We start from the raw sequence: 24,877 nt of genomic DNA on the forward strand, positions 1-24,877 counted from the left end.
GGTCCTTACCAACCTTACTCATTCTGTGATTTTAACTATGATTAGTTCTCTGTATGTAGGAAGCACAACAAAATTGCTCCCTGGTATGCCAGTTCTGCCTACCTGTGATTAAATATGCATAGAAAGAAAGAACATGCAGAAGGTTCCAGAGCCCGTAGGCAGCACAGCAGAGGCTCATAATATCCTTCTGCCCTCAGAGAAAGAGCCAGAGTAGATTGCTCAGCCTACATGAACAGCAGTTCAAAGCCTTGATCTTGCCTGGACTAAGTGAACTAAATATCCCTGTTACATTTTCCTGATGTAGCAGTTTTCAAGCTAAAATTTTCCATTCCAGCTAAGAGTGAGAACAAAAGTATATGCAGGTTACATAGAATGCAATCTTCTGGAAAGCCACCTCAAAACCTAAGTGCAATTGCAGTTCTTTTGTCTGTGGTTTTTTTACATCATGTAAGAGACAGTGCTGCCATTCTAAAACATCACCTTCAAGAACACTATCTGCACAAAAAGCTGTGTAGTGTAAAGGAAGTTTTGGGAGTTCCACAATGAGTCTGCAAAATACAAGCACCCTAGAAGCTTCGGCTAGAAAAAAAAAAAGAAAGAAAAAAGAAAAAACTGGAAAACCTTTAAATGGCTTTTCAGTATCCCCAAGGGAGGAGATTCCACAACTTCTCTGGTCAACCAGAGGTAACCTGTTCTGATGGCAAAAAGTGTTTCTTGGTATTCAGAAGGAAGCTCCCACGTTTTGATTTGTGGCCATTTCACAAAGAGGCTCAAGAATCACATCTCAGTGTGTTTGAGTAGTCATCTGGAACACATACACTGTTAAGCATGCAAAATGGATAGAAGACCTTTTCATCAAAAGAGGTCCAAAAAAACCTAACAAAACCCATTTAGCTCATTTGTAGATGGTATGGATTGAGGACTCACTATGAGACAATGATATCACAACCCCTTTACATGCAAGCAGCAATTCTGCAACTACTTCAGCTTCAAGCAATTGGTTTAATATACAATACTGAACAGCTAGAAATCTGAACTGCTGCCCTACTGTCTGAGGAATTTATGTTTTCACCTATATCCAAACTGAAAGTTGCTTTAAGGACAATTCTTCATTGTTTGGTCCCAATTTAACTTCTCTCTGAACAAATTCACCTTTCTACTTCAAGTTTTATACAAATAAATGTCAGCTATAATCCTGACATTCTACTTGACAGATTAAGAGCCCTGCTTTCAGAGTCCTTGAAAAGCAAAAGCAGTCACTGAGGCAAATTAGGTCAACAAAGAACATCCTACGAGGAAAAGGAATTAAAGAGAGTTAAGAGAAACCAAAGATGAACTCCAATCTCCTGCATAAGCTTACCATTTCTTCCTGATGAAGTTTGAGGAGGGAAAAATGTCTTGGTGGAAGTCAAGTTACAGATTGCATGTAAAATTAGCTGTGTGGCTATCAGAAGGAACTATTTTCCAGTGAACCAAAATCTAACACCCAAGAACCAACATGAACAAAAGGATCTTAAAAGTTTATGAGAACCTGTCCTGGATCTACCACTTTTCCAAAACAGAAAAGCATCTGAAAAAACATTCATTGAAAGTAGTTAAACCCTAGCAGCAGCTCTCATGCCACCATTCAGCGAGGTGAGCACAGAATGGGGACAAAAACAACAACCAAACCAAACCCAGAATAACTGTGACATTCCACAAGCACATTCCACCAGCACATTCCTCCTTCTCCAGAGGTGAGTTTCAGTGCCTACCAGCTTTCAACAGTACACAAGTCCAACAGTACACAGATGGTGTCTTAGACACACATCCTATGGCATACACACAGTGATATTTTGATGTAACTAAGACCTGAAACTCTTTGGATTAAAGAAGCCCCAAAATGTAAAATAACTTTTGCACATTTTGCATAAACTTGAACCTTATGTCAATTTTGTAAACTCATCGTTAGTCCACAACATAGCTACCAAATGTTTAAGAGATACAAGTAACATATGAAATCTTAGGAATAACAAGTTGTTCAGTCCATGAAAATGTGGTTAAAGCTACGGGTTAGCCAGATGACACGAGTGTTCTCAAAAATTCTGTTTATGAAGTAAAATGAGGTAGCTAAGAATATACTACATTCAAGCAGACCTAGAGCTCTACTAAGAACTGACTACATGTATCAGAATAGTAAACTTTCCCCAGCAACTTAGATCACATTATTAAGTAAAACAGTAAGATTGCTGTCAATTTTTAAAGTCTAGTGCTATATCCACTTTTTTTCCTGCAGCCCTATAACTGCTCACCAGCATGGCCTATTGATACAGAGCAGTGCAAGTCTCAGCATATTTAACAGTAGGTGCCTGACAAGCAAATATCCTACAATGTAAACATCTCAGTCTGTCAGGTGAGATATCGTCAATGCTACGGGTCTCACGCTAGGGAGCAATGCACGCTTCATCAGTCTGAGCGAGTTCTTTCCCTGGGTCACACATGCCCTGTGCCAGCCTTGTATCACCCCAAACAAGAATATAAAAACAAAATGTTCTTCTTGCATCCCTCATCATATACATTCAGTATTCAATACTATAGTTAGGTCAAGAGGACTGTGCCTAACCAAGGAACCACTCAGTATTGCTTGCTTGGACAAGACATCAGCAAAACAGGAAGACTACACACAGCAGCATGAACAGCAGGATTCACATCAGACACCTCAGCCTTGCTGCTGCATGGTGCATTTGTATAAACAAGGTGAAACAATGAATTACAGGAGTCTGTGCTTATCAATCACAGGTACTAACAGCTGAAGTGAAGTTCACCCAGAACAAGAGGCAAGAGCTCAGTGTTTCCAGTAGGCTTCACGCAACCACAGTTTATTTTGCATACTTGCTTTATAGAAAAACCAAATCATTAAAAAGAGATACCTTCCTTTATTCACTATATGACAAAGATTTATTTGCCTACACATTTTTAAAAGACAGACTTTTACATCCTGTAGTAATACTTTAATCAATGTTCCATTAGTCTAAGAAAGCATCTGAGACCTCTGCTGGAATGTGCTCCACTCATTTGTGCCCTTAACATCTACACATTTATCTACAGATTGTTTTTAAACCACATATGAACTCCATTAAGGACCACATGGTTCCGCTGAGATGCTAAAAGCAGATATTGCTACAGTAATCAGAAGCATTGTCCCATAACATTAATTATTTCTGCAAGATATTTAGAAAGCCATTCTAAATCCATACTGGACATTTGAAAGCAGTTTCAGTGTCTGCAAGAGACCATCTGTTCCATTACTCTGTTCTGAATGATATGCAACAACTTCCCCTCCCTCTCAATTTGCAAATAGCTAACATCAGTATTTTTGAAGACCTTAACTTCCCAGAAAGACCCTATAACAAGTTTTCCAGTAGTGTTTGCATATTATCCTACCACCTCCTTCACTGCAAGAAATCATATTCTGATTTGATGAGTGCTTGTAAAGAAACGTCATAAAATAAATTACTCTTTTCTTTGTCCTCCAGAGATCCTCCTGTGCCAAGCAAGCAAACAAGGAAAAAAGTTGTTTTCTTGACACCAGAATTTTGAAAAAGAAACAAGACTGGGAAAAAGTCTAAAACCTAGGTAGGTCCTAACATATTAACTGTCCCTACAATTAAAACCTAACAGAAAGACAGACAGATTTCAAATTATGCATTGCATTAAATCCCAGAGAAGGCATCTGAATTGTACAACGCATCATCCTCTCTGCTATAAAGTTTACTGTTGATTTTGTTCCTGAAGAGAATTTAACCTGAGGATTAATCCAGCTCAATGTTTGGTCCTCATAAAAAAAATGTTGTGGTTTGCCACTTCCACCTTGCATCAATGACCCACTTATTTTAAAGTTCCTTGCACTCCAAGACCTTTCTTTGTTGGGTACATATGTGTGACTGACACTGCTCAGAGATTTCTTCCAGAAGTGTCTATCACAGCTACACATGCACAGGTACCAGCGCACAGTAACTCCTGGAGACGACCCTCCATAACAGACCCGTCTGCACTCAGATGCCACACACTGCAGAGGGGTCCTTCTCATCCAGGAATTGGTCCGTTTCCCTCGTGTCTTTCTGCCCAAGTCCACCAGGGAGCACTGCAGTTGTATACGCCACGGCAGAATGCCCCAAACCATTCTCTGGTGTCACTTTTGACAAAAGCCCTGTTGTCTCACGCTCCAGTCCATTGTTACTATGACAACAGTATTACAATGCCTCCCAATTACCAATGTATTATTTCAGTCCTGGTTCCTCCACCCCCAACAGCTGATAGAGAAGGCAGCCTTATTCTTGGGTCTCTTTCAATAGGGCAAGTCTGAACTACAGATACTGAACTACACTGTAGATAGAAAAACGTGAGACTCAGCCCTCGAGGCTTTCATTTCTGTGATGAATATTGACATTTAGAAGCTCACAAAGCTTAAACAAGCAGTTAGAGGACATGAAACTATTTAAAACCAGAAACAAGTACTTAATTGAGACAATAAAAGTATTCTTCCACGCAAACTAAAACATGAAATTTCCATCCTGTGTCTGCTATCATGCAAGGTTCCTTTGAGAAAGGTCCCATGAAGAAACAGTATGAGAAGCGTATTAGGTGTTTGAGTCACTAGGTATGCATCAATTTAAAATCACTTTGCTACTCAAACAAGCAGGGTTCCAAACAAATGCTGTAACTTTCACAGCAGAAACAGACCAAAATAATTCCTAGCCCTTATAGTCTGACAAGCATGCTTCCACGACAACTGATCTGGCTTTGATCAGTATCTGAATAATAAATACTATTAAGAATAGCTAGGATTTTTATTTTGCATACTGGGACATATAAGAGATAGATGCTGTTAACAAGGACTGCTTGTGGTTAAGGTTATCAATACAAAGTATCTTCCCTCTCACATCATTAACTGCAGCTAACAGATAGGAAAGCTCCACACTGTAGGGATTAATTCACGTCCTCCTAACGGAGCAAAACTCACAATTCTGGTACGCAAGAACAGTCTAAAGTTCTTTACACTCTTCTACAACTTAAAGTTCAAATACAAGTCACTGTCTCCCCACAACACACTATGAACAGTAGTACTCCAGTAGTTCAAAAGTCAAAGCAGGAATAACAACAATATTAAGAATCTTCTGGTATAAACAGCAACAGTGAAAACGTTTTACATTTTAAAGTACTTACTTGAGAGTATTTTCCAATTATTTTACAAGCCTCTGAACATCAGATATCCAGGAAGCCTCTTTGAATCTAAGCTTCCTTCTAGAACACCAGCACTCCAGGAGAGTCTTCAGGAATTCAGTACATCTCTCCCACAAACAGCATGCATAACCAGATCCCAGTGGACTTCAATTACCAACATCCCCTCTAATTCCTATTAAGGAGCTACTAGTCTTCTTACAGGCTTCTGTCTATCCAGCGGATAAATCTAAGTCAGTTTAATTAATTTTCAGTTAAGATACCAAATCTTCTCCCTGTCACCCCACCTCCAAAAAGAACTGGCTACTATACAATTTTGCTCCTTAACAGCACCTCTTATGCTTTTTCTAATTACTGTTTTAGGTAGTAAAATTAGACACTGCTTTAACTCTTACAGTATTACAGTTCCTGTGCTTGGAAGCACTCTAAGTATTCTAAAATCTCTTAGGACAAAATTACCATAAACTGCAATAGTTTCACTATTTGCTGTACATGTCTTCTTTGCAAGGTGACCAAACAAATGAGTAGTTCAAAGATTTTTTCAGTTCAATGAGTTTTAGTAGTTCAATGATTTTACCACTTCTGCAATTCATTTGAGGTTTACTGTGTGCTGCTTCTATAGAATACCTTTCATAGATTTTTTTTTAATCCTAACAGAAGGTTTATCTGCCCTGCAGAAAGGAGTCACATAATACTCCCTCCACATCTTTCAGTCAAAACATGTATACTAGCATAAGGTAATAACTAATGAATTCTTCTCCTTCCTCAGTTGTGAGGAAGCACAGCAGGATGAGGAATGTTTTGACATGCTTACAAAGAGGCATTTAAATAACAGTGATCTCTATATTAAGGGCACAACCTATACATCAGAAAAGCTGTTAGCTTAAAAAAGTTTTTGCTTGCTTGCTTGTTGTATCTTTAAAGTGCAGAAAGGGTAGAGGAAAAAAATCAATTCACACATAAATTCTCTGGTCAAAAAGAGACAAATGCACCTTGACAGTACCATTAGAGGTCACTTCATAGCACTGGAACAGTAAATTCATCATGCCACAGGATCTTTGCTGTTGATTTTATAACTAGCCTGAGGAAGCCAGTAAAGACACTACTCTCAAGTCACATTAAGTAATTCTAGGTGAATCCTTTTAACACTGCATGGACTAAAAGTGATTTTTAAAAACTTTTACAGCTTTGTACAGTGATAAAGGAAGCTTTTCAGTAGATAGAATTTTTTATTTCCCTAAAATTACTAGAGTACTCTGCATGTTCAGATCTGTAAATCATGGCATCACCACAGATAAGCTTGTGTTTGCATATTTTGAAGGATGTCCTTTAAAACTAAGCAGGTGTATGACACCTGAGATAATATTTAGCCTAGCAGTCCTATAGATATCAACACTTAATTGGAGATCCGCATGGAAAAAAAAATCTCTGCAAGAACAGCTTCTGCAGAAACAAATGCACTGGAGGGCAAAGCAAACCCAGACAAACTGCATAAGCACAGCTTCTGTAAGGTTATTTTTAGCCTAGTTTTTTTTTACCAAGAAAAAACCAACTGTGCTACACAAATAGTTTTAAAGGAGCTGTTAGCACACAGGAACTACCTTGAACTATTCCCATGCAGTGCTCAGCAACCAGAAAACCAAACCAGAAAGGAAATTAGGTTACCCTATAAATCTACTTCACCCATTTTTGGTGTCCATATCCTCCATACCAACTGCACACCCCTAAAAAATGGCTGAAGGTGAAGGAAGGCAGGAGGCAGAAAAACCAGAATATTCAACAGGATGACTTAACAGAAGACTATGCTTTTCAGCTTGGAAAAGAGACAATAAAAGAAAAAAAAAAACAGATATCTATAAAATCACAAAGGACATACAAACTGCAAACAGATACGACTGCTCACTAATTCTCACTAAATTCCTGAACAGCTTGCAATAAAAGTCATCAAGAATAATCTCCTTTCCAAAAAAAGAAAGGGTTGTTTTCTTTCAGCAAGACTTTTAAACTGCAAAATTCTCTTGCCACAGAACACCTTCAAAGCCAAAAGTATTACAGTATTTAAAAAGTGAATTAGAGCTTTGAGGAATTTTGTACACTAATTGCTATGCCACACAGTTCAAATGCAGGCTCTTTATCAAGTTCCTAAATTACTGATTGCCATGGGAAAGAAGGATACATTTAAGGATTTTACAGTCTGAGATCATGAGCTTCATTTCTGGAAAAAAAAAAAAGAGATATGTGGGTCTTCACATGGAAGTCTATGCTGCGTCAGACTGAAGAAACAGATCATTCTTTCTCCACAACCCAACATGCAGAGCAGTCACTACCCTGACGTCACAGCATTCCTCCAAATGCACATTGCAGAGTTCACCCCTCATCCACTATTCCAGGACAAAATACAACACTGAGATACAAAACCACTTTTCATTAGCTCTAGAAGCAGTTCACAGACACTGAAAATGCATCTTCCTGACAGATAAACCAATCCTAGAAGTCATAAATATTGGAGGATGCTAATGATTGGTTCCAGTGCTTCAATAAATTTATTCCAAACACTGATTACACAAAGCAAACAGTGTTTCAAGTATAATTACTTGGCAACTAAACAGATCTGCAGTGACTGAATACATGGCAGGAGATGGTCAGCAAACCAGCTGAGTACTGCTTACCAAGACTTTCCCCTCCAGAAGCAGAACAAAAAAGTGACTGCCACCCAGGAGAGCCAATACTCCTGCCACACTCAGCACCCCTCCCTACATTGCCCTACAACTGCAATGTGCAATCAGTAAAACAGAAGAAAAAGAACTCACATGAGCTATCTGCTGTCTTACAGTTTCCTGGGTGCACAGTCTGGTGAGTTTTCACCAGTTCATGTATATTATTTCTACACAAGCTTCCTCCAGTGGCAGGGTTTGTACCTATTACTCTAATCTCAGCACAAAAGCACAAGAGCACCTACAGTAACTTTAGCACAAATACAGATACTCCAGTCCAACACTTGTGCTAGACACAAGAGTAGAGTATTCTACTGGCTGGAGTCACTATGTGTCTTTTGCTGGTCTTTCTACTAGGCTTCAATGTCTGAGATTTTTCTCTGAAAAATCATTATTCATGAATGTGCTGCATCTCCACACGCTGTTCAGTTATCACTTTTTCACTTTTTGACGTGTAAAGTGACCAAAAAAAGTGTTCAATGTTAGACGTAACACAGAAAATATGCAGGCTAGGGTGGCAAAAGAAGCAGCAAAGGAGAGAAGGTAAAGTGGAAAATTCTCACTCGTTTCATCATTCAGAAGAAGATGCCAAGAGTAGGTAGCCAAAAATGAGGTTAGATGACTAATTTCTACACTGTCTATCACTTTTCAAACAGATATCCAAATTCAGCAAAAAATTCCAGGTTACATCAGGATTTCCTGTTCTTCAAACAATGCTTTTTAAAAAGCACGCCCTGCTTGTTTAACAAGAAGTGCTCCCAGGATGTGTTCTTTGAATTTTAATATTTTTTTAACAGACCAGTTTCTTCCATTATATCAGTTGCAACAACATACACTTAAAGTGTAAACAGCAGTACTCCAAAATGTATTCCAAAAAGCTATTAAAATATTCCTAGTCAGAATTCATGCCCTAAAAACATTGTTGCATTATCCTGGTATAAAACATACTCCTCCAAAAGACTTAAAATTAAAGCTGAAGACCTTAAAATATTTTATTTAAAACTGCTAGAAAGAAACAGGAATTTTGCTGAAGACAACAAAACACACTTGCCCACTAGATATAAATTGCAAAATGATTATAAACATGACAGAATAGACCTCTTTGTCTAGACTCATGTCCTACCAGTTCTATAGAATCAAGTATATCCTCAAGTAGCATCATACTACAGTACATAATAATCTGTTGACTGGTGTCACTGCCTTTAGTAGGAACTCTCACCCTGACAAATGAAATATCTGACTCAAGTACAACAGACATGGACAACTGTAACTAAACCAAGCAGAACAGCATCATGCTTGTTTGTTTAAAACAAATTATACAAAAATGCCCCAAAATTCCTCCACAGCTACTTGCAGGCAGATTGGAGAACTGTGTGTAGTGCTACAAGCCTGCTCAGTGCTTCCAAGGAACTCTACCACTGTTCCAGATGGCAGAAGGGCCTTGGGATTTGATCAGCAAGTACATGTTGAACATTTACATATACATGGATCATGCCCCAAGTCTAGCATCAACATTTAGAGTCACAGATCTACCCTGTGCAGAGAATACAGAATGAAGGTCTGTGTAACACAAGCCATAAATTTAATCCTGTACTTCCTTTCACCAAGTCCACAACATCTTGCTGAATTAAGAGTGAAATTTAAAGGTACCATCAGTTTTTTCTGATCAGTACCAGCAGAAATTAAGTATCTTCAATTTCTACCTGCACTATGCATCAAAATGGATGTATCACAATCTGCCTCTTCAGCTGACCTGCCCCAACTCCTCCAGAGTATCAGTCTTTAGACAAACCACTGAAAGCAACACTACCCATGCTGCCTTGCTCTGCCAAATCCTAAAACCTCTGTCACAACCAATCTATAAAGACAAAAGTGTGCTGCTGCACCCTTTCCTGCTCTAATACAAAGTTTCAAAAACTGAAAAAGAAATCTTTTCCAAAGCAAAAGATCAATTTTCTATTCAGCCTCTTACTGTCAAACTTTCTTCCATTTAATTTGGATTTTCAGTCAGCAGTTCCCAAAATCAGGCTGACTCCAGCAGAAAACAGACCAAAGTAATTACTTCCTTTAAATCCCATACTAGACTCCAGTTACTGACTGGAATTAAACTTACTTTTCTATTCAACATTGTCATAGTAGACTGTTACTGGAACCTATATCAATGGACCTCTTCCCACATACTGCTGCATAATCAACGATATTCGATTTCTATAGAATATTCTCCATGTTTTACCTTGCATACAAAGATGAAATCACATTGCTTGTAAAAACCAGAAACAGACTGAAAATTATATTCTGGTGTTTCCTTCAGTTTTCCTTCACTCAATTTCTAGTGTTTATTGTTAAGTAATGACTTAAATATTGCAAAAAAGCTAACACAATATTTCATTCTGTAAATTTTGTAGCTTTCTATGAAGGAATTCTATGTAATAAAATTTTCAGAAAAAAAACATTATCTGAAAGTGTGATAATTGTGTCTTGTTATTTGGATAACACATAGAACATATAGTTCATAATCTTAACTGAAGTACCTAAAAGTCAGGCTTTTCTTTACATGTTTGATTAAAAAGAAATGGTGAGCAGATAATTTTATTCAGGTTAGTAGAAGTTAAAAGAGTGTAAGCTCAAGAAACTGCTCTGAGTGTTAAAACAATTAAAATAGAAGTTCCCATTTAGAAACAAAGTACTACTAGTACAGGAAAAAACCACAGAGGTTAAAGACATCCTGACTGAAAAGCTCTTTGTATATTCTCAACAAATTTTAAACAGTTGAAGTGTTCAATTTTATTTGAAATTGCTTTGGCTCCAGGCTAAAAAACACATACTGAAGATAGATCACCCCTGAACAATGGTGTCCTGTAAATTGTACTGGAAAGCTCCAAAGGACTGACTTGTTTCTCCATACTGCATGGAATGAAAGGTTTACCATCTTCCAAATCACTACTACAACATATAGAGCAGCCAAAAAAACCAAAGACTTTATCTAGTAAAGCTAGTTTTCCCGACAGCAACCAAGAAATTCGAACCTACATATTCCAGATTTTAAATACTGTAATTTAACAAACAAGGAGACTTCATCCAATCTCTCCAGGATAGATTTTCTGATGTAAGTTCTGCAAACTTTACAGACAAGAAAAAGTTAAATTACTATCAGTATACCTACCTGCTGGATTAAAAGTAGTTCGCTTTTAAAACAACCTCTCATCCCAAGTTCAGCACATAAACAATTACAGCTTCACAAAACATAATCAGGTAAAATTTCAACCTAACAGGTGACAGACACTTACCAATACACACATCTATTTTGCCCTTGATAGCAGCCTCATGCAAAGGAGTGTAGTTCCAGTTGTCCCTGGCGTTGGGGTCAGCCCCCTGACACAGCAGCAGGCTGACCACCTCTGCGTGGCCAAAGGAGCAGGCGTTGTGCAGGGGTATCAGTCCTCCGTCGTCGCGGGCATGGACATTGGCTCCTGTCTGCAGCAAGTGCTCTACAACATCCTTCCTTCCAAAACCTGCAACACAATATACTTCTGGTCATTTGTCTGGCAAAACAACGGGATCTAGTACCTAAAACCCTTCACTCTTGGTTCACTGTACATTATTCATGTTCTTCATCTACTTCTTGCTTAATTTCACCATAAAGTCAGACTCTGTTCACCTGCTCAAACAACAGCTGGACAATTCACTTACAGTCATGACAGAACGGAACTGTGTTGTACCAGAGCCTGCCACTCCATCTCATTAAGACATTCTACAAAGGCTGAGCATGCTGAATGATGACAGGGATGCAAGGAAAGCAAGAGAAGCATCAGTTGTACCCTCTGTTACATATGCCCACTAGGGTTTCCACTTTAAACCTTCCTTCAGTTAGTCAAAAGCCTTCACATGGTAATAGTTAAGACACCCAATTCTTTGCCAAATTTTCAGAAAATTTAGTAAAAAACTAACTGACTTCTCTGAAGAGCTGGAAGAATGCTTTCCCTGGTGAGTAAATACATCAGCTAGTCAGTTTGATCAGTTTAAGTCCAGCTGAACTGTTTCATCCATCACCCAGTTAATGACACTTTATCTCAACATAGCAAGAATTCCTTCAAATGCCAATTCCAATCTCTGTAAAGCTGCTATGTGCACAGTTTGACTTCTGACCCAGAAGACTTATGATTCTCCTTAGGTGTTTTTCCTTCTCCTTTCACCTCCTTGATTTAAGAACAAGACTCCAAAAGGAGATAAATTTTACAGAAGTGTATAATCACAGGTTAAGCACATCTGTAGGTATCACTGGGACCTTAAGCAAAGCTGCAAAGATGTGCTTATTAAATGCAATCCCACTTGTTAGAGCACTAAACACAGTTTATATGGGAAAAGAAGCCCTTGAGGTAGAGGAGCACTCTTAGAGACATGATCTTTTCAAATCTGTCTTATGCTATAAGCAAAGGGGGAAAGAAGTCCAGGCTAAGTCACTGTGTGCCACTGCTTTACTACAGCACACACCAGGATCAGACCTTTACCCTAAGACTTTCCCAAGCACTTCTCCCACTTCACTAGGCAGAAAACAATTAAACTAATTGATTTAACCAAGTAAACTGAAAAGCCTTCAAGCTGGGAAAAAGTGCACATAGCACAGTACTACTGAAGGTCTGACATTTTGCATTTATATCCTCTTGTAAATTCCTTCCAAAAATTTTTAAATGGGAAGGAGACATATTGCACAAAGTATCAGAAGATAATTCAAGAGAACAAGTTACTAGTCACAAAGAAAGCAAACTTTCTACTAAATAGTATACTTGTGACACTAACAGAGTTCATGTACCACAAATGCTGCCAAAAACATAAAAGAAAAAATTTCAAAGTCAAGGCCAGTAATTTATCAATTCATCTTTTTTTTTTTTTAACATGAAAAAGTGTGCATTTTTTAGGCTCTGAGGCTGTAAGACTGCCAGGATGTTTCTTAATTGACTACACAATTTGCATTCTTCATTGTATCCATATGAATCCAGCTGAAAATTATTAACCCCATTTTAAGCGGCACAAGGCAGAATTGAACAGTGTCTTGGCTTTACAAACACCCATGTGAGGTCAGACATCTCTCCTATGACAAGGACACAGGGCACACCTGCAACAAGCTGAGTCAGAGTAGTGTCAGAGTGATGTCTCAAGCAAAGCTTTCCAGAGCAATGTAATCTCATTTGCTCTACACTGCAGCACAGGTGGAGTGCTTGATTCAGGTGTCTGCACAGAGTGGAAGTGTGTCATAAGTTACCAACTACCTCCTGCCATGTCCTGGCTCTCCCTCAAGGAACACTCAGTCACTACTTAGATCAGCTCTGCCTCTGCAGTTGCTTATCTTACTCATATATGTCAAAGCAGCTTGTATTTTTATGATTAACAGCTTGCTAGCTGACAGACCAACTTGATCAGCTCTCAAACTCTGACCACTGGCTACTTCCCAACCCAAGTGACATCCCTTTGCCTTCAGGATTAAAGCTGTATACTCCAGAAATTTTCTAGAGCATAGCTATTCATGCGAGCCTTCACAAAGTGATTAGACTTCCAACAGTTATTACTAGTGATATCAAAGGCATGCTTAGGAAAAAACTGCTTTCCCCCAACAGCTTTTTGCCATTACTACACACACAAGCAGAAAGAAAACAAGCTCTATCACTGAAGCTTTAGCAAGTCACCTTAAATCAGGTTTCTCCAAGCCTGAACTTCAGTGAGACCAAGAACATTCCACTCTGTGATCCCAGTTCCATAACTTTCAAAAGCCCCTCCTGGAAGCTTCTACCTCTTCTTGGTACAGAAGAGGGCATTAAGGCACAGTTCAGCAATTATTAGCAGTACTTTCTATATCCCTGGATAAAACACTAGAAAGAGAACATCTGTAAACCTAAAAGAATGTGTTGCACAAGAATGCAAGGAGCTAACTTCCTGATAAAAAAAAAAAAAGTTTAACCTCCCCTAAAATGGGTGTGGAACTGGTCAAGCTTATGACTGTGGCTATATGAAGGAACTGAGTAAGACTCAGCTTATTTCTACCAGGTCCATCCACCCAGTCACCTCTGACAGAGGTGCTATTATTAATGATTTACCAGCAAGGACTAGGTCTAAAAACATATGAAACAAGGTGCCAGCAGAAAATACAAATGTTTCCTTTTATAGGGCTCAGCGTTGTTTCAGAAGGGAAAAAGCAAGTCTGTTCCCAAGCTAGCTCTAGAAAAAAGCTCAGATTTCAGACAAATGCTCACAGGAGTCCTCCCCATCCAGGTAAATTAATGGTAGAAAAGTCACAGAAAATCAGCTTTGGTATGTGAGCACTCTGCATGGAGGATGACACACACAGAGTTGTGAATGCATCACTGTCAGCCTGCTTCAAACACAATGGACCAACACAGGCACTTCAACTAACAAACCACAGAATGATGCACAGGATATACCTTAGGCTGAGAAGTAAAGGCACACCATATCCCATACAAACTGTACCTAAAACGTGACACCTCATCACAGACTAAAATCTCCCAACTATTAAAAAAAGTCAATAGCATTCCCAACAGGAAAAAAAAAAGTACCTCCCACATACACACTGAAAAACCAAATCATTTCATTATGCCGGCAAAAGAGGTATTTTATCAACTATGTGTCAACCACACCATCAAATGCAGAATTGTTGGGCCAGTTTACAAGAACAGTAAACACTATCCTTACAAGTATTTTCAGCTACTGAGGGGCATATAGTACAGTAAAGATGTCCCTGTTTTGGTGAAATAAACAATGACAGTTAAGATCTTTCCCTAAGGAAAAGAAGTAACACATTTAGATCAAAGGAATGCAGTCTAAAGACAAGTGAGTGAAAAAGTTTGTCTTATTCAACCCAGTTTGAAGAAGAAAATTGCTAAGCAAAACACAGAATATTCCAGTGAAGAGGGTGGAAAGTACAAGAGAAAACAAGTTACTTCTAGAACGAGTTAACAGCTCAATTATTTAATGAACTCCTCAGCACAGGATTGTTGTCAGCTTATTGCAAAAGTTCCATGCCTTCTCGGTGATTTCTCACAGGCAGCTCCTCACAGCACTGACTCCTTCTTCTTCAGAAAGCAACCAGCAAACTCCAACCCTTTTGTAGCACTCGTCTTCTTACTGAACACAGCTGTGGCTTGTTAAGGGCAGGCCTGTTCCTAATCTTTGGTACAGCTGCAGCTCCTCAGGGGTGAGAATACCTTCTGCACTATTTTCTTATATTCTATCCCTCCACACAAGATGGCCCTCTAATAACATTTAAAAACTGAGTTTTGTTCAGAAAATTGCTAAGCTACAAACTCCAAGTAGAGTACTCAGAGAAGTATCATATGAAGAGGTAAGTGTATAACTCTTCCCTAGGTATCTGCTTTTGTCCACCAGTATGGATAAAAAGTTAAGCCAAACATACCTTTGTCCATGCTTAGCACAGATGCTTTTTAAATTTTTTTAGCAAGCTAGTTTTTATTGAAAAAAACTGAATGTAAAAGCTATGCATACATTAATACATCCACTTAATTTCTTTTTTTTTTTTTTTTTTTTTTTTTTTTTTTTTGGTACATGTTTTAAAGTCACTCAGTCACTTTCAAGTCTTTAAAACTTGGGGTTTGGGTGCTGCTGTACAATGTCCAAAGCCTGCACTAGTACCAGAGACACAAATATCCTGCAATCCATACAGCAGCTGAGACAGTACTGAGTTTTCCTCTGTCCAAGCAAGGAGGATGAAAGGAAAATTATAGTTTGCTCAACTCTCAGGGCCTCCCGCTGGTCAGAGTGACCCCAAGAAAAGTTAGAAAGTCTCTTTTCCCAGTTCGGCGCTCAAAGAAGGAGTCAGAGCTCTTCAATTCTCAGTCTCAAGGTTGTTTATTGTATCTTATCTATAAAATATTTTCTCCTGTCCAGCTGAGGTCTGCTCAGCAAGACAGTCCAAGGCACTCTGCCTGCCCCCGGGGCAGTGTTATGTCTTTATACTAAAAACTAAGTATACAATGTTTACAATTACTTTCCAATACCTATCACCTAAGTTAGACAGTGAGCTTCTACTCTAAACCAATCTAAAAGTGCCAACATCACAGCAGAAGATGGAAGCCAAGAAGGAGAAAGGCTGGACACACCCAGTTCCCTCCATCTTGCCGCCAGAACCCTCATGCTAAAAACCCCAAAGTCTACTTTTTCGCCCCGTGATAAATTCACTATCATTCTACTTAAACTGTTGTGGCTTGCAGATCTTCATCTAAGGCTGGTAACTTGCTCCACAGGTCATAATCAAAACCACAGGCATCTTGGGCTCTGTGCCAGGGTCTCTGAGCCCCCTGGCAGGAGCCTTGGCTGCTCAGGACAGCCAGAGGGATGTCCTGGGTTCTGACACTCAACCTCTTCCCGCTTGCAAGAGAGGCCTCTATAACTGTAATATCACCTCAGTAATTTCTCCTTTATTAACAGCTAACCAAAGCAGGTCAGATTTATTCAGCACACTACTTGACACTTCAACACAGAGCTGAAGAACCACCTCCCCTTTATTCAGTTCAATTGGCACTTCAGGTATGCCATACAGAGAAAATGTGGATAAAACTGTTGCTCCAATTTGATGTGGCCACGTACGATTTATCTGGACGTGAATAATGCACAGGTGACTCCAACTCCTAGAAACAGATTTAAAAAGCTGGGGATGGGTCTGAACAACTGGTAACAGATTTCATCCCTTGTCTTACCTCCAGCTTACACCTATGCTAAGGATTCTGAATGCTCTCAGAAGTCCCTCTTTTTATAGTCCTGCCACAAGAAAGGATGTAAAGGTGATTTTCAAATCAGAAACCTTACAAAGCTTAAGGAAATCCAAACTTAGTACTTTTTACTATAAGGAACTATAACTGGGGAAGTTATTCTTCCCTATTACAGTAAAAGAACTTAACTGCCTGGCATTGCTGCCAAGATAGACATCTGAAAAAACAGCTGAGAAGTCAAGTAGCCAGTGGGAGGGGGGAGGAAAAAAAAAACTAACAAAATTCAGTCCCAAAAACGGGAAATTAAGAAGAAATTAGAAGAAAAATTTCTCTTTCACAGATCACAGCATCAGAAGTGAAGTTCTATTCATCTAAGAGTTTAGCTTCAAGAAGCTTGAAAAAAGCAGTTTAAAACACGACATCCTGCACTCTCATCCACCCATTCCCCTATTGAAGGCCATACAATTCACATCTAGGTATGGACCCAAACACGGGCTATTATCCAAAAAACAGCTTCCTATACACAGCAGACTGTTGTGCTCATAAGCAAACAGGTTTTATTTTACCTTTGGCCCACAAAGGAGATCAAATCAACACACTGCCTCACTGGCAGGTATACACTGCTTAAGATCAGCTGCATTCGAACAACATGCTTGCTTACAGGCCTCTCCAAAATGCAGGCTCTCAAGATGTATGCAATAAGAAATCTGCCTAATTCTCTTACATGTCTAATCCACTGGCACCAGACAAGCAGCAATTTGAGATAAAGTAGGTATGGTATCTAAGGAAAGTCTTTAAATCTAGAAAAACAGATATGCGAATTTGTTAGATACAAGAACTTCATCTGCTATTTTCCTCATGCTATAACAAACCACCTTCCACTGCTACTATAGTAACATCTTAATAATATTATCAACTTTCAAAACCTTAGCCCCTCCAGTAAGTTTTGTCCATTTCTTCTCTAATCAGAGCAGATATTACCCACTGCAGTTTGTACAGGCACTGAAGTCACAACCTGAGATCTCAGAGTTTTAGAGGAAGCACCAAGATCTAACTTTAAGTCTGAATCCAAAATTAGCAGAGCAGACTCAAGCCTTCCAAAACATTAAGAACTTCATAAGCGCACATGCAGTTGGTACCAGCATTATGTTCAGGGTTCATCAAAATTAAGTCCACCTCCATACCCCAGAAGGTTACTGTGTTTTAAACTCCACTTGCTTAAGCCCCGTTTCAGCAGCAGAGCTCAGGGAGCAGAGAATAATGAAAAGGAAACAGCTCAGGACCAAAAGTTCCCTTAGGGGCATTGTCAAACGCCTCTTACACTGCGAAAATGAAAACAAACCCATACAATCTCTGAGTGTGTTATCTAACTGATAAATGTACAGCACTGTTCAGAGTGCCAGGCAACACTGCACCATAAAATGTTCATTTTGCTACTGATTTCAACAGTGATTTAGAGCCACATGCCAGCAGTTAAACACTGATCATTTGATACAAACTTGTTAATTATTTTAATTTATGTGTACCAGCGCACAACAAAGCTCAAACCAGATCTCCACTATGTAAGGTCCAGTTCTGTAACACTGTGGCACACCCCAGAGAACTCTCAGACTGACCACAGACCTAGCAATTGTACAAGCCCTGAGTTAGGAGTAATGATTTAAAATACTTCCTTCATTTTACTTTTATCATTAATTTTGTGTGCCTGGCGCCCCCAGTGAAGAATACATCCCATAAAAAATATTCTTTTTATGAACTGCAGTAGTCTATTACAACTCTATTTGCCAAAATGTAATATTTACTTCCAGTTATTCCACACTGTTGGACCCTACTGCTAAATTTCTTTTATAACACTAGTTCTGATCACAATGACATGTCTGCACAAAGAGGTGTATTCTATCCTGGACGCATTTGTAACTTATACAGTTCAGCTGTTCCACTTGATCCCTTTCCTCAGCCTACTCAGACCACAAGAGATGCAGACTCGAACCAGCAACCACACCGAAATGAAAGAAGTTACAAAGTACAAGGCATCAAAACTGATGCCCATGAAGTGCATGTGCATCACACAGGAGTCCCCGAGCTGTTACAGCACAGGTGAAGCCCTTACTTCAAGTCAACTCTGTCCTGAGCTCCAGTTTCTTGCTTCCTAAGTCCACTGCACAAGTTTGCAGCAGCCCATGGATATCAAACACAGAGATCACTGTCCACACTTTTAGATCTTACAGCCTCTCTACACTCTCAGGATCTCCTCTCCCACTCGTCTCACCCAGAGAAGGTGATTTAAAAGCCTTCTCCCAACAGCCTGTAGCGAAACGCCGCCGGGGAAGAGAGCGTGCTCACACTCTTCCAACTTAGGCTTGCCCACTCCCGAATCACCGCGGCGCTGGAGGCCCCTGCCCGAAGCTATTCCGAGGGGAACCCTGCCTGTCCCGCTCGCTGTCACTGCCCGCACGGGCACGGGAGGCCCCGGTACCCACCGGCGGCGAAGTGGAGCGGCGTGGACTTGCGCCCCGCCATGTCCTTGGCGTTCACGTTGCCCGTGTCCACCAGGCGCTTCACGCGCGTCACGTCCCCATTCCTGCAGGCCTCCAGCAGCTCGCGGAACGCCCCGCTCGCCGCGCCCGGGCCCGCCGCTTCTGGACTCTCCGCCGCCGGGCTCGACGCCGCCGACGACGACGCGGACGAGGACGACGACGAGGAGGAAGAGCCGCTGGAGCTGCTGCCCGAGCCCGGCGGCGGGGCCGGCGCGGCGGCGCCCGAACCCTCCGCGCACTCCGCGGCCGGGGGCCGGTCCGCGTCGGGGGGCGCCTCTCCCTCGGGGCCGGCCAGGCTGTGGCGCTGCGCGGCCGGTGCCAGGCTGGGGCTGCGCGGCGGCGAGGCGGCGGTGGGCGGCGGGGAGGCCGGGCCGGGCGGCGGGTGGTGGTGGTGATGGTGGTGCTGGGAGCGACGCGGCGGCACCGCCGCCATCTTCGCGCCGCTCCGCCCCTCCCGGCCCCGTCACTGCGGCAACGGCGCCGCCCCGCCCGCGCTTCCGCCTGCCCGCCAACCCCGAGAGCCGCGCACGGACGTGACGCCCGGCCGGGGCCCGCGGGGCGCGGCCGCACCGGCCCCGGCACCGCCCCGAGTGGGGCGCGCCTGCCCCCTGCCGGCCGCGGCGGGCGGGCCGGGGCGGGGCCGGGGGCGCGGCCCGGGCGGGGCGGGGCGGGGCGGGGCGGGGCCCGGGCGGGGCCGAGCCCGGGCGGAGAAGCGGAGCTGAGGGCAGGGCCCGGGAGGGGCGGGGCTGAGCCCGGGAGGGGTGGGCGGAGCCCCGGGTGGGGCCGGCGCCGTCCGGGAATCGGGTTCCCCGCGCGGCTGCCGGTGCCGGGAGACGGGCGGGACGGCAGCTCCTCAGGGGTGGACCCGGAGGGGAGGGCGAGGGGCGGTGTTCTCCTTCGGAGCCCGCTGTAGGGGCGAGGCAGCCTTCTTCCGCCTGCGCGGCACGGTCCGGCCGCGACACCAGAATGTGGGCAGCTGCTTCTTCACAGCCGCCCTTCGTGTCCGAACTCCGGAAGGACTTTGCCAGCTAATTGCAACGCCCCATTGTCAGATCCAAGCTTTGCGAAGTGCTTCAGAGGCATTGGTGCGACTTGTTCCGCTTTCCACAGTTTGTTTCACCATCCAGGTGCTTTTGTGGCATCAGTGACAAACAACTCACGTTCCTTTCCTGGTCACGCCGGAGCTGGGTGGGTTACCCGGCCCCCAGGGGTGGCCCGCGCTTGGCCTGGCGCTCACCTTCCTTCCCTGCAGGCGATCCAGCCGGCAGTGTGGCTTCATAAAAACCACAGAATCGTACAAGTTATGGGCTTGGAATGGACCTTAAAGATCATCTAGTCCTGATATCCCCTGCCACAGGCAGGGAACACCTCCCTCTAGACCAGGCCGCTCAAGGTTTTATCCAACCTGGCTTTGAACACTGCTTCATTCCAGTACAGCTCCTTTCCTAAAGCCAGGAAATGATGAACTGAGACCAGGAGAGAAAGCTGATGGAGAAACCTAAGTAGAGCCTGGCAGTTCTTTAAAAGTTGATTAGCTAAGCTGAAAGGCCACTTCTTCACTCATTCCAGGGAGGAAAGCAGCAGTGGCGCAGAGCCCATTGGCCAGAACAAGGCAGCCACTAAAAGCCACATGGAGCCAATGGTGGAGAGAGGCCAAGTGGGGAACACTCCATCTGCTCAGAAACAACAGAGTGTGGAGAGGTGGAACAGGAAGCTGGGGCAGCCAGGCAGAAGGTTACCCAGGGTAACCAGTGCTAAAAGATAAGGAAGGGAAATCTGGGGAAATCGGGGACCAAAACATGCCCTCTGTAAGAATGAGCAGATCTGAACAACATAAGCAGAAGCATTTAAATAAGGATTTTGGTTTGGATTTGGAAAACAGAAGAAAGCTGAGATCACATTTCTCCTGGCTTTCTGGTATCTAGGGAGGATATAAACACCAATTACAGTTTAAGAAAGCTCCAATAGCTATTACTGAGATCACTTAACTTTAATCTGTGAGAAAAGGGAGATTCCATCGACAGGAATAATAACAACAGCAACAATTTCTGGAAAATTCTCAGTACACCTGGTGGGGCAGCGGCCCCAGGTCAGAGAATGGGAGGAGTGATGAGGAATTCCTGTTAAAATGAGTGAATATGGCCAAGGTCAGCCAGCCTCATCCTAACAAATAGATCTGCCTTCGCTGTTTGGTAGCAAAAGGACTTTAGGAAGTGTTTGCATAGCACCATGTGATGTGCTGAAGAAGCACTGACAGGTCTAGTGATGGGAGCACAGAAAATAGGAACTCAGAAGAAATTGGGATCTGGCCTAGTGCTACAAAGTACCTTCCTGCTGGTAATGAGAAGGGAGGCATTAAATCAGTCCCCATGACTAGTGGAGAAGTAAAAGATCCATTTGAATGTGCTCAGTTCTTGTTTGTGCCATGACTTACGAGGCATGGGCCTTGACCAGACACTGAGAGAGCTCAGCAAGACCTCCCTGGCACTTAATCTGTACAGCTGCTGCTTCATAGCTGCCTTTCATTTCAAAATTCCAAAAGGAATTTTGCAAGCTAATTGCAATATCCCCCTTTGTCAGAACCAATCTTTGTAAGATATTTAAGAGGCCAGAGCATCAGTATGCACTTGTTCAGCTCACCACTGCCTTCCCACAGTTTATATGTCACCCTCCAATTGCTCTTATGGCATCAGTGGCAGAAAACCTCAAATTCCTTTGCTCCTCTCTATTTCACATAAACCAAGACATCACTTTTATGAAATGTATTGGTATGCAAACATTTATTCTACTTCCTGAACGAATTTTAAAAGTACAAGTAATATCTTTTAAAATTAGGGATCCATGGTGGCCTTAAAATTTAATTGTTGGTTGTAGGATTGAGTAGGGAATGCTATACTCTGTGTCAGCCTTCAAAAGAAGGCCATTGGTGGATGAAAAACAGGACATGAGCCAGCAATGAGCACTCACAGCCCAGAAAGCCAGTTGTGTACTGGGCTGCCTGAAATGAAGCATGGCCAGCAGGTCAAGGGACATTCTTCCCCTTTAATGCTCACCTGCAGTACTATATCCAGCTCTGGGGTCCTCTAGACCTGTTGAAGCGGCCCAGACAAGGGCTACAAAGATGAGCAGAGGGCTGAAGCACCTCTGCTCTTAAGACAGACTGAGAGAGCTGGATTGATCAGCCTGGGGATGAGAAGCCCCTATGGAGACCTCATTGTATCCTTCCAGTCCTTAAAGTGGGTTTATAAGAAAAAGGGGAGAAGGACTTTTACACAGGCAGGTAGTAACAGAACAAGGTGGAACAGTTTTAAACTAAAAGAGGAGAGATTTATATTAGATGTTAGGAAGAAATTCTTTATCATGAGGGTGGTGAGACACTGGAACAGGTTGCCCAGAGGAATTATGGATGCCCCACCTCCAGAAGTGTTCAAGGCCAGGTGAGATGAGGCTTTGAGCAACCTGATCTAGTTGAATCTAGTCCCCCCAAGGCAAGGGGGTTGGATTTGATAATCTTTAAAGGTTCCTTCTGACACAAAACTTCCTGTGATTCTATGAAAGGAATCATCCTTCCTGTACCTAGGAAGAAACAAGCAAAGCAATTGACATACAAATTGCCATACAAACAGTATGAGACCTACCTATGGGGAAGTGGGGCTGGGTTGTGGGTTACATGGGGCAGTTCTGGGGATGCACCTCCTCGTCAGACTCTCACACTTGGGTGGGGGTCCCTATCCTATTGCTTTCCCAAATTTCTCCTTAGTCTTCCTGCCCCACAAGTACAGCCCCACTGCTCCCCTACAGAGGGTTGAGAAAAACAGCAGTGCTGTTCATCCCAGCCCCTCCCTTTCTCCTGCTCAGAGCATGTCCAGGGTCTTTTCAAGTGTTGTCATCACCATTTCTATGTGGCTTGTTAAGCCTTGGGGTAGATTCATAGCACTCCTGCAGAAATGGTCGGCAAAATAGTGTGGAGCATGCAGTTCTGGCCAAAATTCCATCCTCACAGGGCTTCTATTGAAGGTTGAGGAGGAACATGTGGAGGATCTTTGAAAGCAGTCAGTCAACCCCAGCAGCCAGCCAGCCACTGAGCCCTTGGAAACAGGGCTTCCTGAATTGTGCCAAAGCAGGACCCTGGGCTGTGTGTCTGGTTGTGCAGAGGGGCCTGCCAGCCTCACTCACTGCTGCTGCCAGAGCCTGTGAGCTCTGCCCTGGCCCACAGCACACCCTGCATCTGCCTGCCACAGCGGCTTGGTGCTTCTGTTGAGCTGATTTAAGTTCGTGTCCTGTCACAAGCAGCTGGTTCCATTTGCACCTCTTGTCCTGCAAGGGCCTGAAATACTGTTGATTACTCAGTGCCTTTTCCCTGACCCAGGAAGAAGGTGCTTTACATAGAAATCTTATTAATGATGCAGGTGCAGGGCTCAGTAAAGTGGAAGCACTTCAGATTTCATCTGAATAATTAAATTCCATCCATAGGATTTTGCAGGACTACTATTTAAAATTAATAACTGCAAATGCAATTCTGACATATAATGGAACCCACTGAAATTGGATTTTTTTTTTTATAAAATGCTTTATAGATTTCCTGGCAATCTTACAGCCACCTGGCTGTAAGTCCCAGCTGATCCTGAGCAGCAAGAAAGGGGTTTGGTGTGGTTTCTGAATATTTTTAACCTCTAAAAATTAGGAAATGGCTCTAAAACCAGCATCCAGCATGCTGATGCTCATGTTTAATGGACCTCTAGCAAGCTGATGAGTAAATTGAGAGGAAATGAGGAAGTCATGTTTGGAAAAATATATCTCCTCTGCCTAAGAAGATGGGAAGATAAGGAATCATCTAGGTCTGTACCAAAAGCCACATTTTATGAGAAACAAAATCTTTTCCCCAGAAACTACCTATCTCATTCCCTATTGGCAGCTTTGACTGTGGTGAATGTGTTGAAAAAGCCAAGAGAAACCATCCCTGGCTGGCACCATCACGGATTTGCACACTCATGCAGGCATAATGGGATAAAGTGTAAGGCTCATGGGAAAGCAGCAGAGCTTTCCTCTTTGGGCAACCTTCAAGCAGCCCTGGGGATGTCTTTGTGCCAGCATGCTGTTCATCACGTTTCTTCTGCCTTAGCTTCATTCATCACCTACAGGAGCTTATCAAAGTTTGAATAGTGCTACATGACTTCTCCTTCTCAATGGGGAGGAATTCAGCTCCTGCTGCTTTGCATATTTCGATAGGAAGGTTCACAGTCAAAGCTTTCCCTGCTTAGTGAAAAAACTTACCCTGTCTGTCCTTGCATGCTGCCAGAAAGATACGTTTAATACAGGCTATGACCTCTAATAGCAGGCAGATGGAGATAAGCACTGCTCTCCCTGGTGTTTTTCAGCTGGCTGAGCCAAGCAGCTGCTTGGAGCATCCCCAGTGGAGTTCCTCCAGTTTTCCCATGGGAAACAAGAGGATCATGCAGTGGCAGCCTTTTGAGTTCACTTGCTGTGGGTCACATAGCAACTGGAAGCCTGCCCTGGCCTCAGAGAGGATCTGCAGCGCCCACAGGAATCATGGGGTGGGTGGCCCTCAATAATGATGCTGCTTTTGCTGTCTTTACCTGCACAAGGCATTGGAAAGAAGAAAATTTGCTGCAAATTTGAAGACAGGGTCAATTTTCCCTGCAGAGATGTT

At 42.5% G+C, this 24,877-nt stretch overlaps 1 protein-coding gene across 1 annotated transcript in view; it reads right to left on the bottom strand.

Annotated features, from left to right (window-relative positions):
* TNKS (tankyrase) overlaps positions 1-19,639 on the bottom strand; it is a 127,693-nt gene extending 108,054 nt beyond the window's left edge. Inside the window, exons 1-2 of the mRNA XM_063156565.1 lie at positions 19,150-19,639; positions 11,222-11,446 (exon numbers count right to left, since the gene is read on the bottom strand). Coding sequence (XP_063012635.1) covers positions 11,222-11,446; positions 19,150-19,639 — 715 coding nt within the window. The remainder of the gene's footprint in view (positions 1-11,221; positions 11,447-19,149) is intronic.
* Positions 19,640-24,877: the final 5,238 nt, after the last annotated feature.

The sequence above is a fragment of the Melospiza melodia genome, chromosome 5 (genome assembly GCF_035770615.1).
Source record: "Melospiza melodia melodia isolate bMelMel2 chromosome 5, bMelMel2.pri, whole genome shotgun sequence".
Lineage (NCBI taxonomy): Eukaryota > Metazoa > Chordata > Aves > Passeriformes > Passerellidae > Melospiza > Melospiza melodia.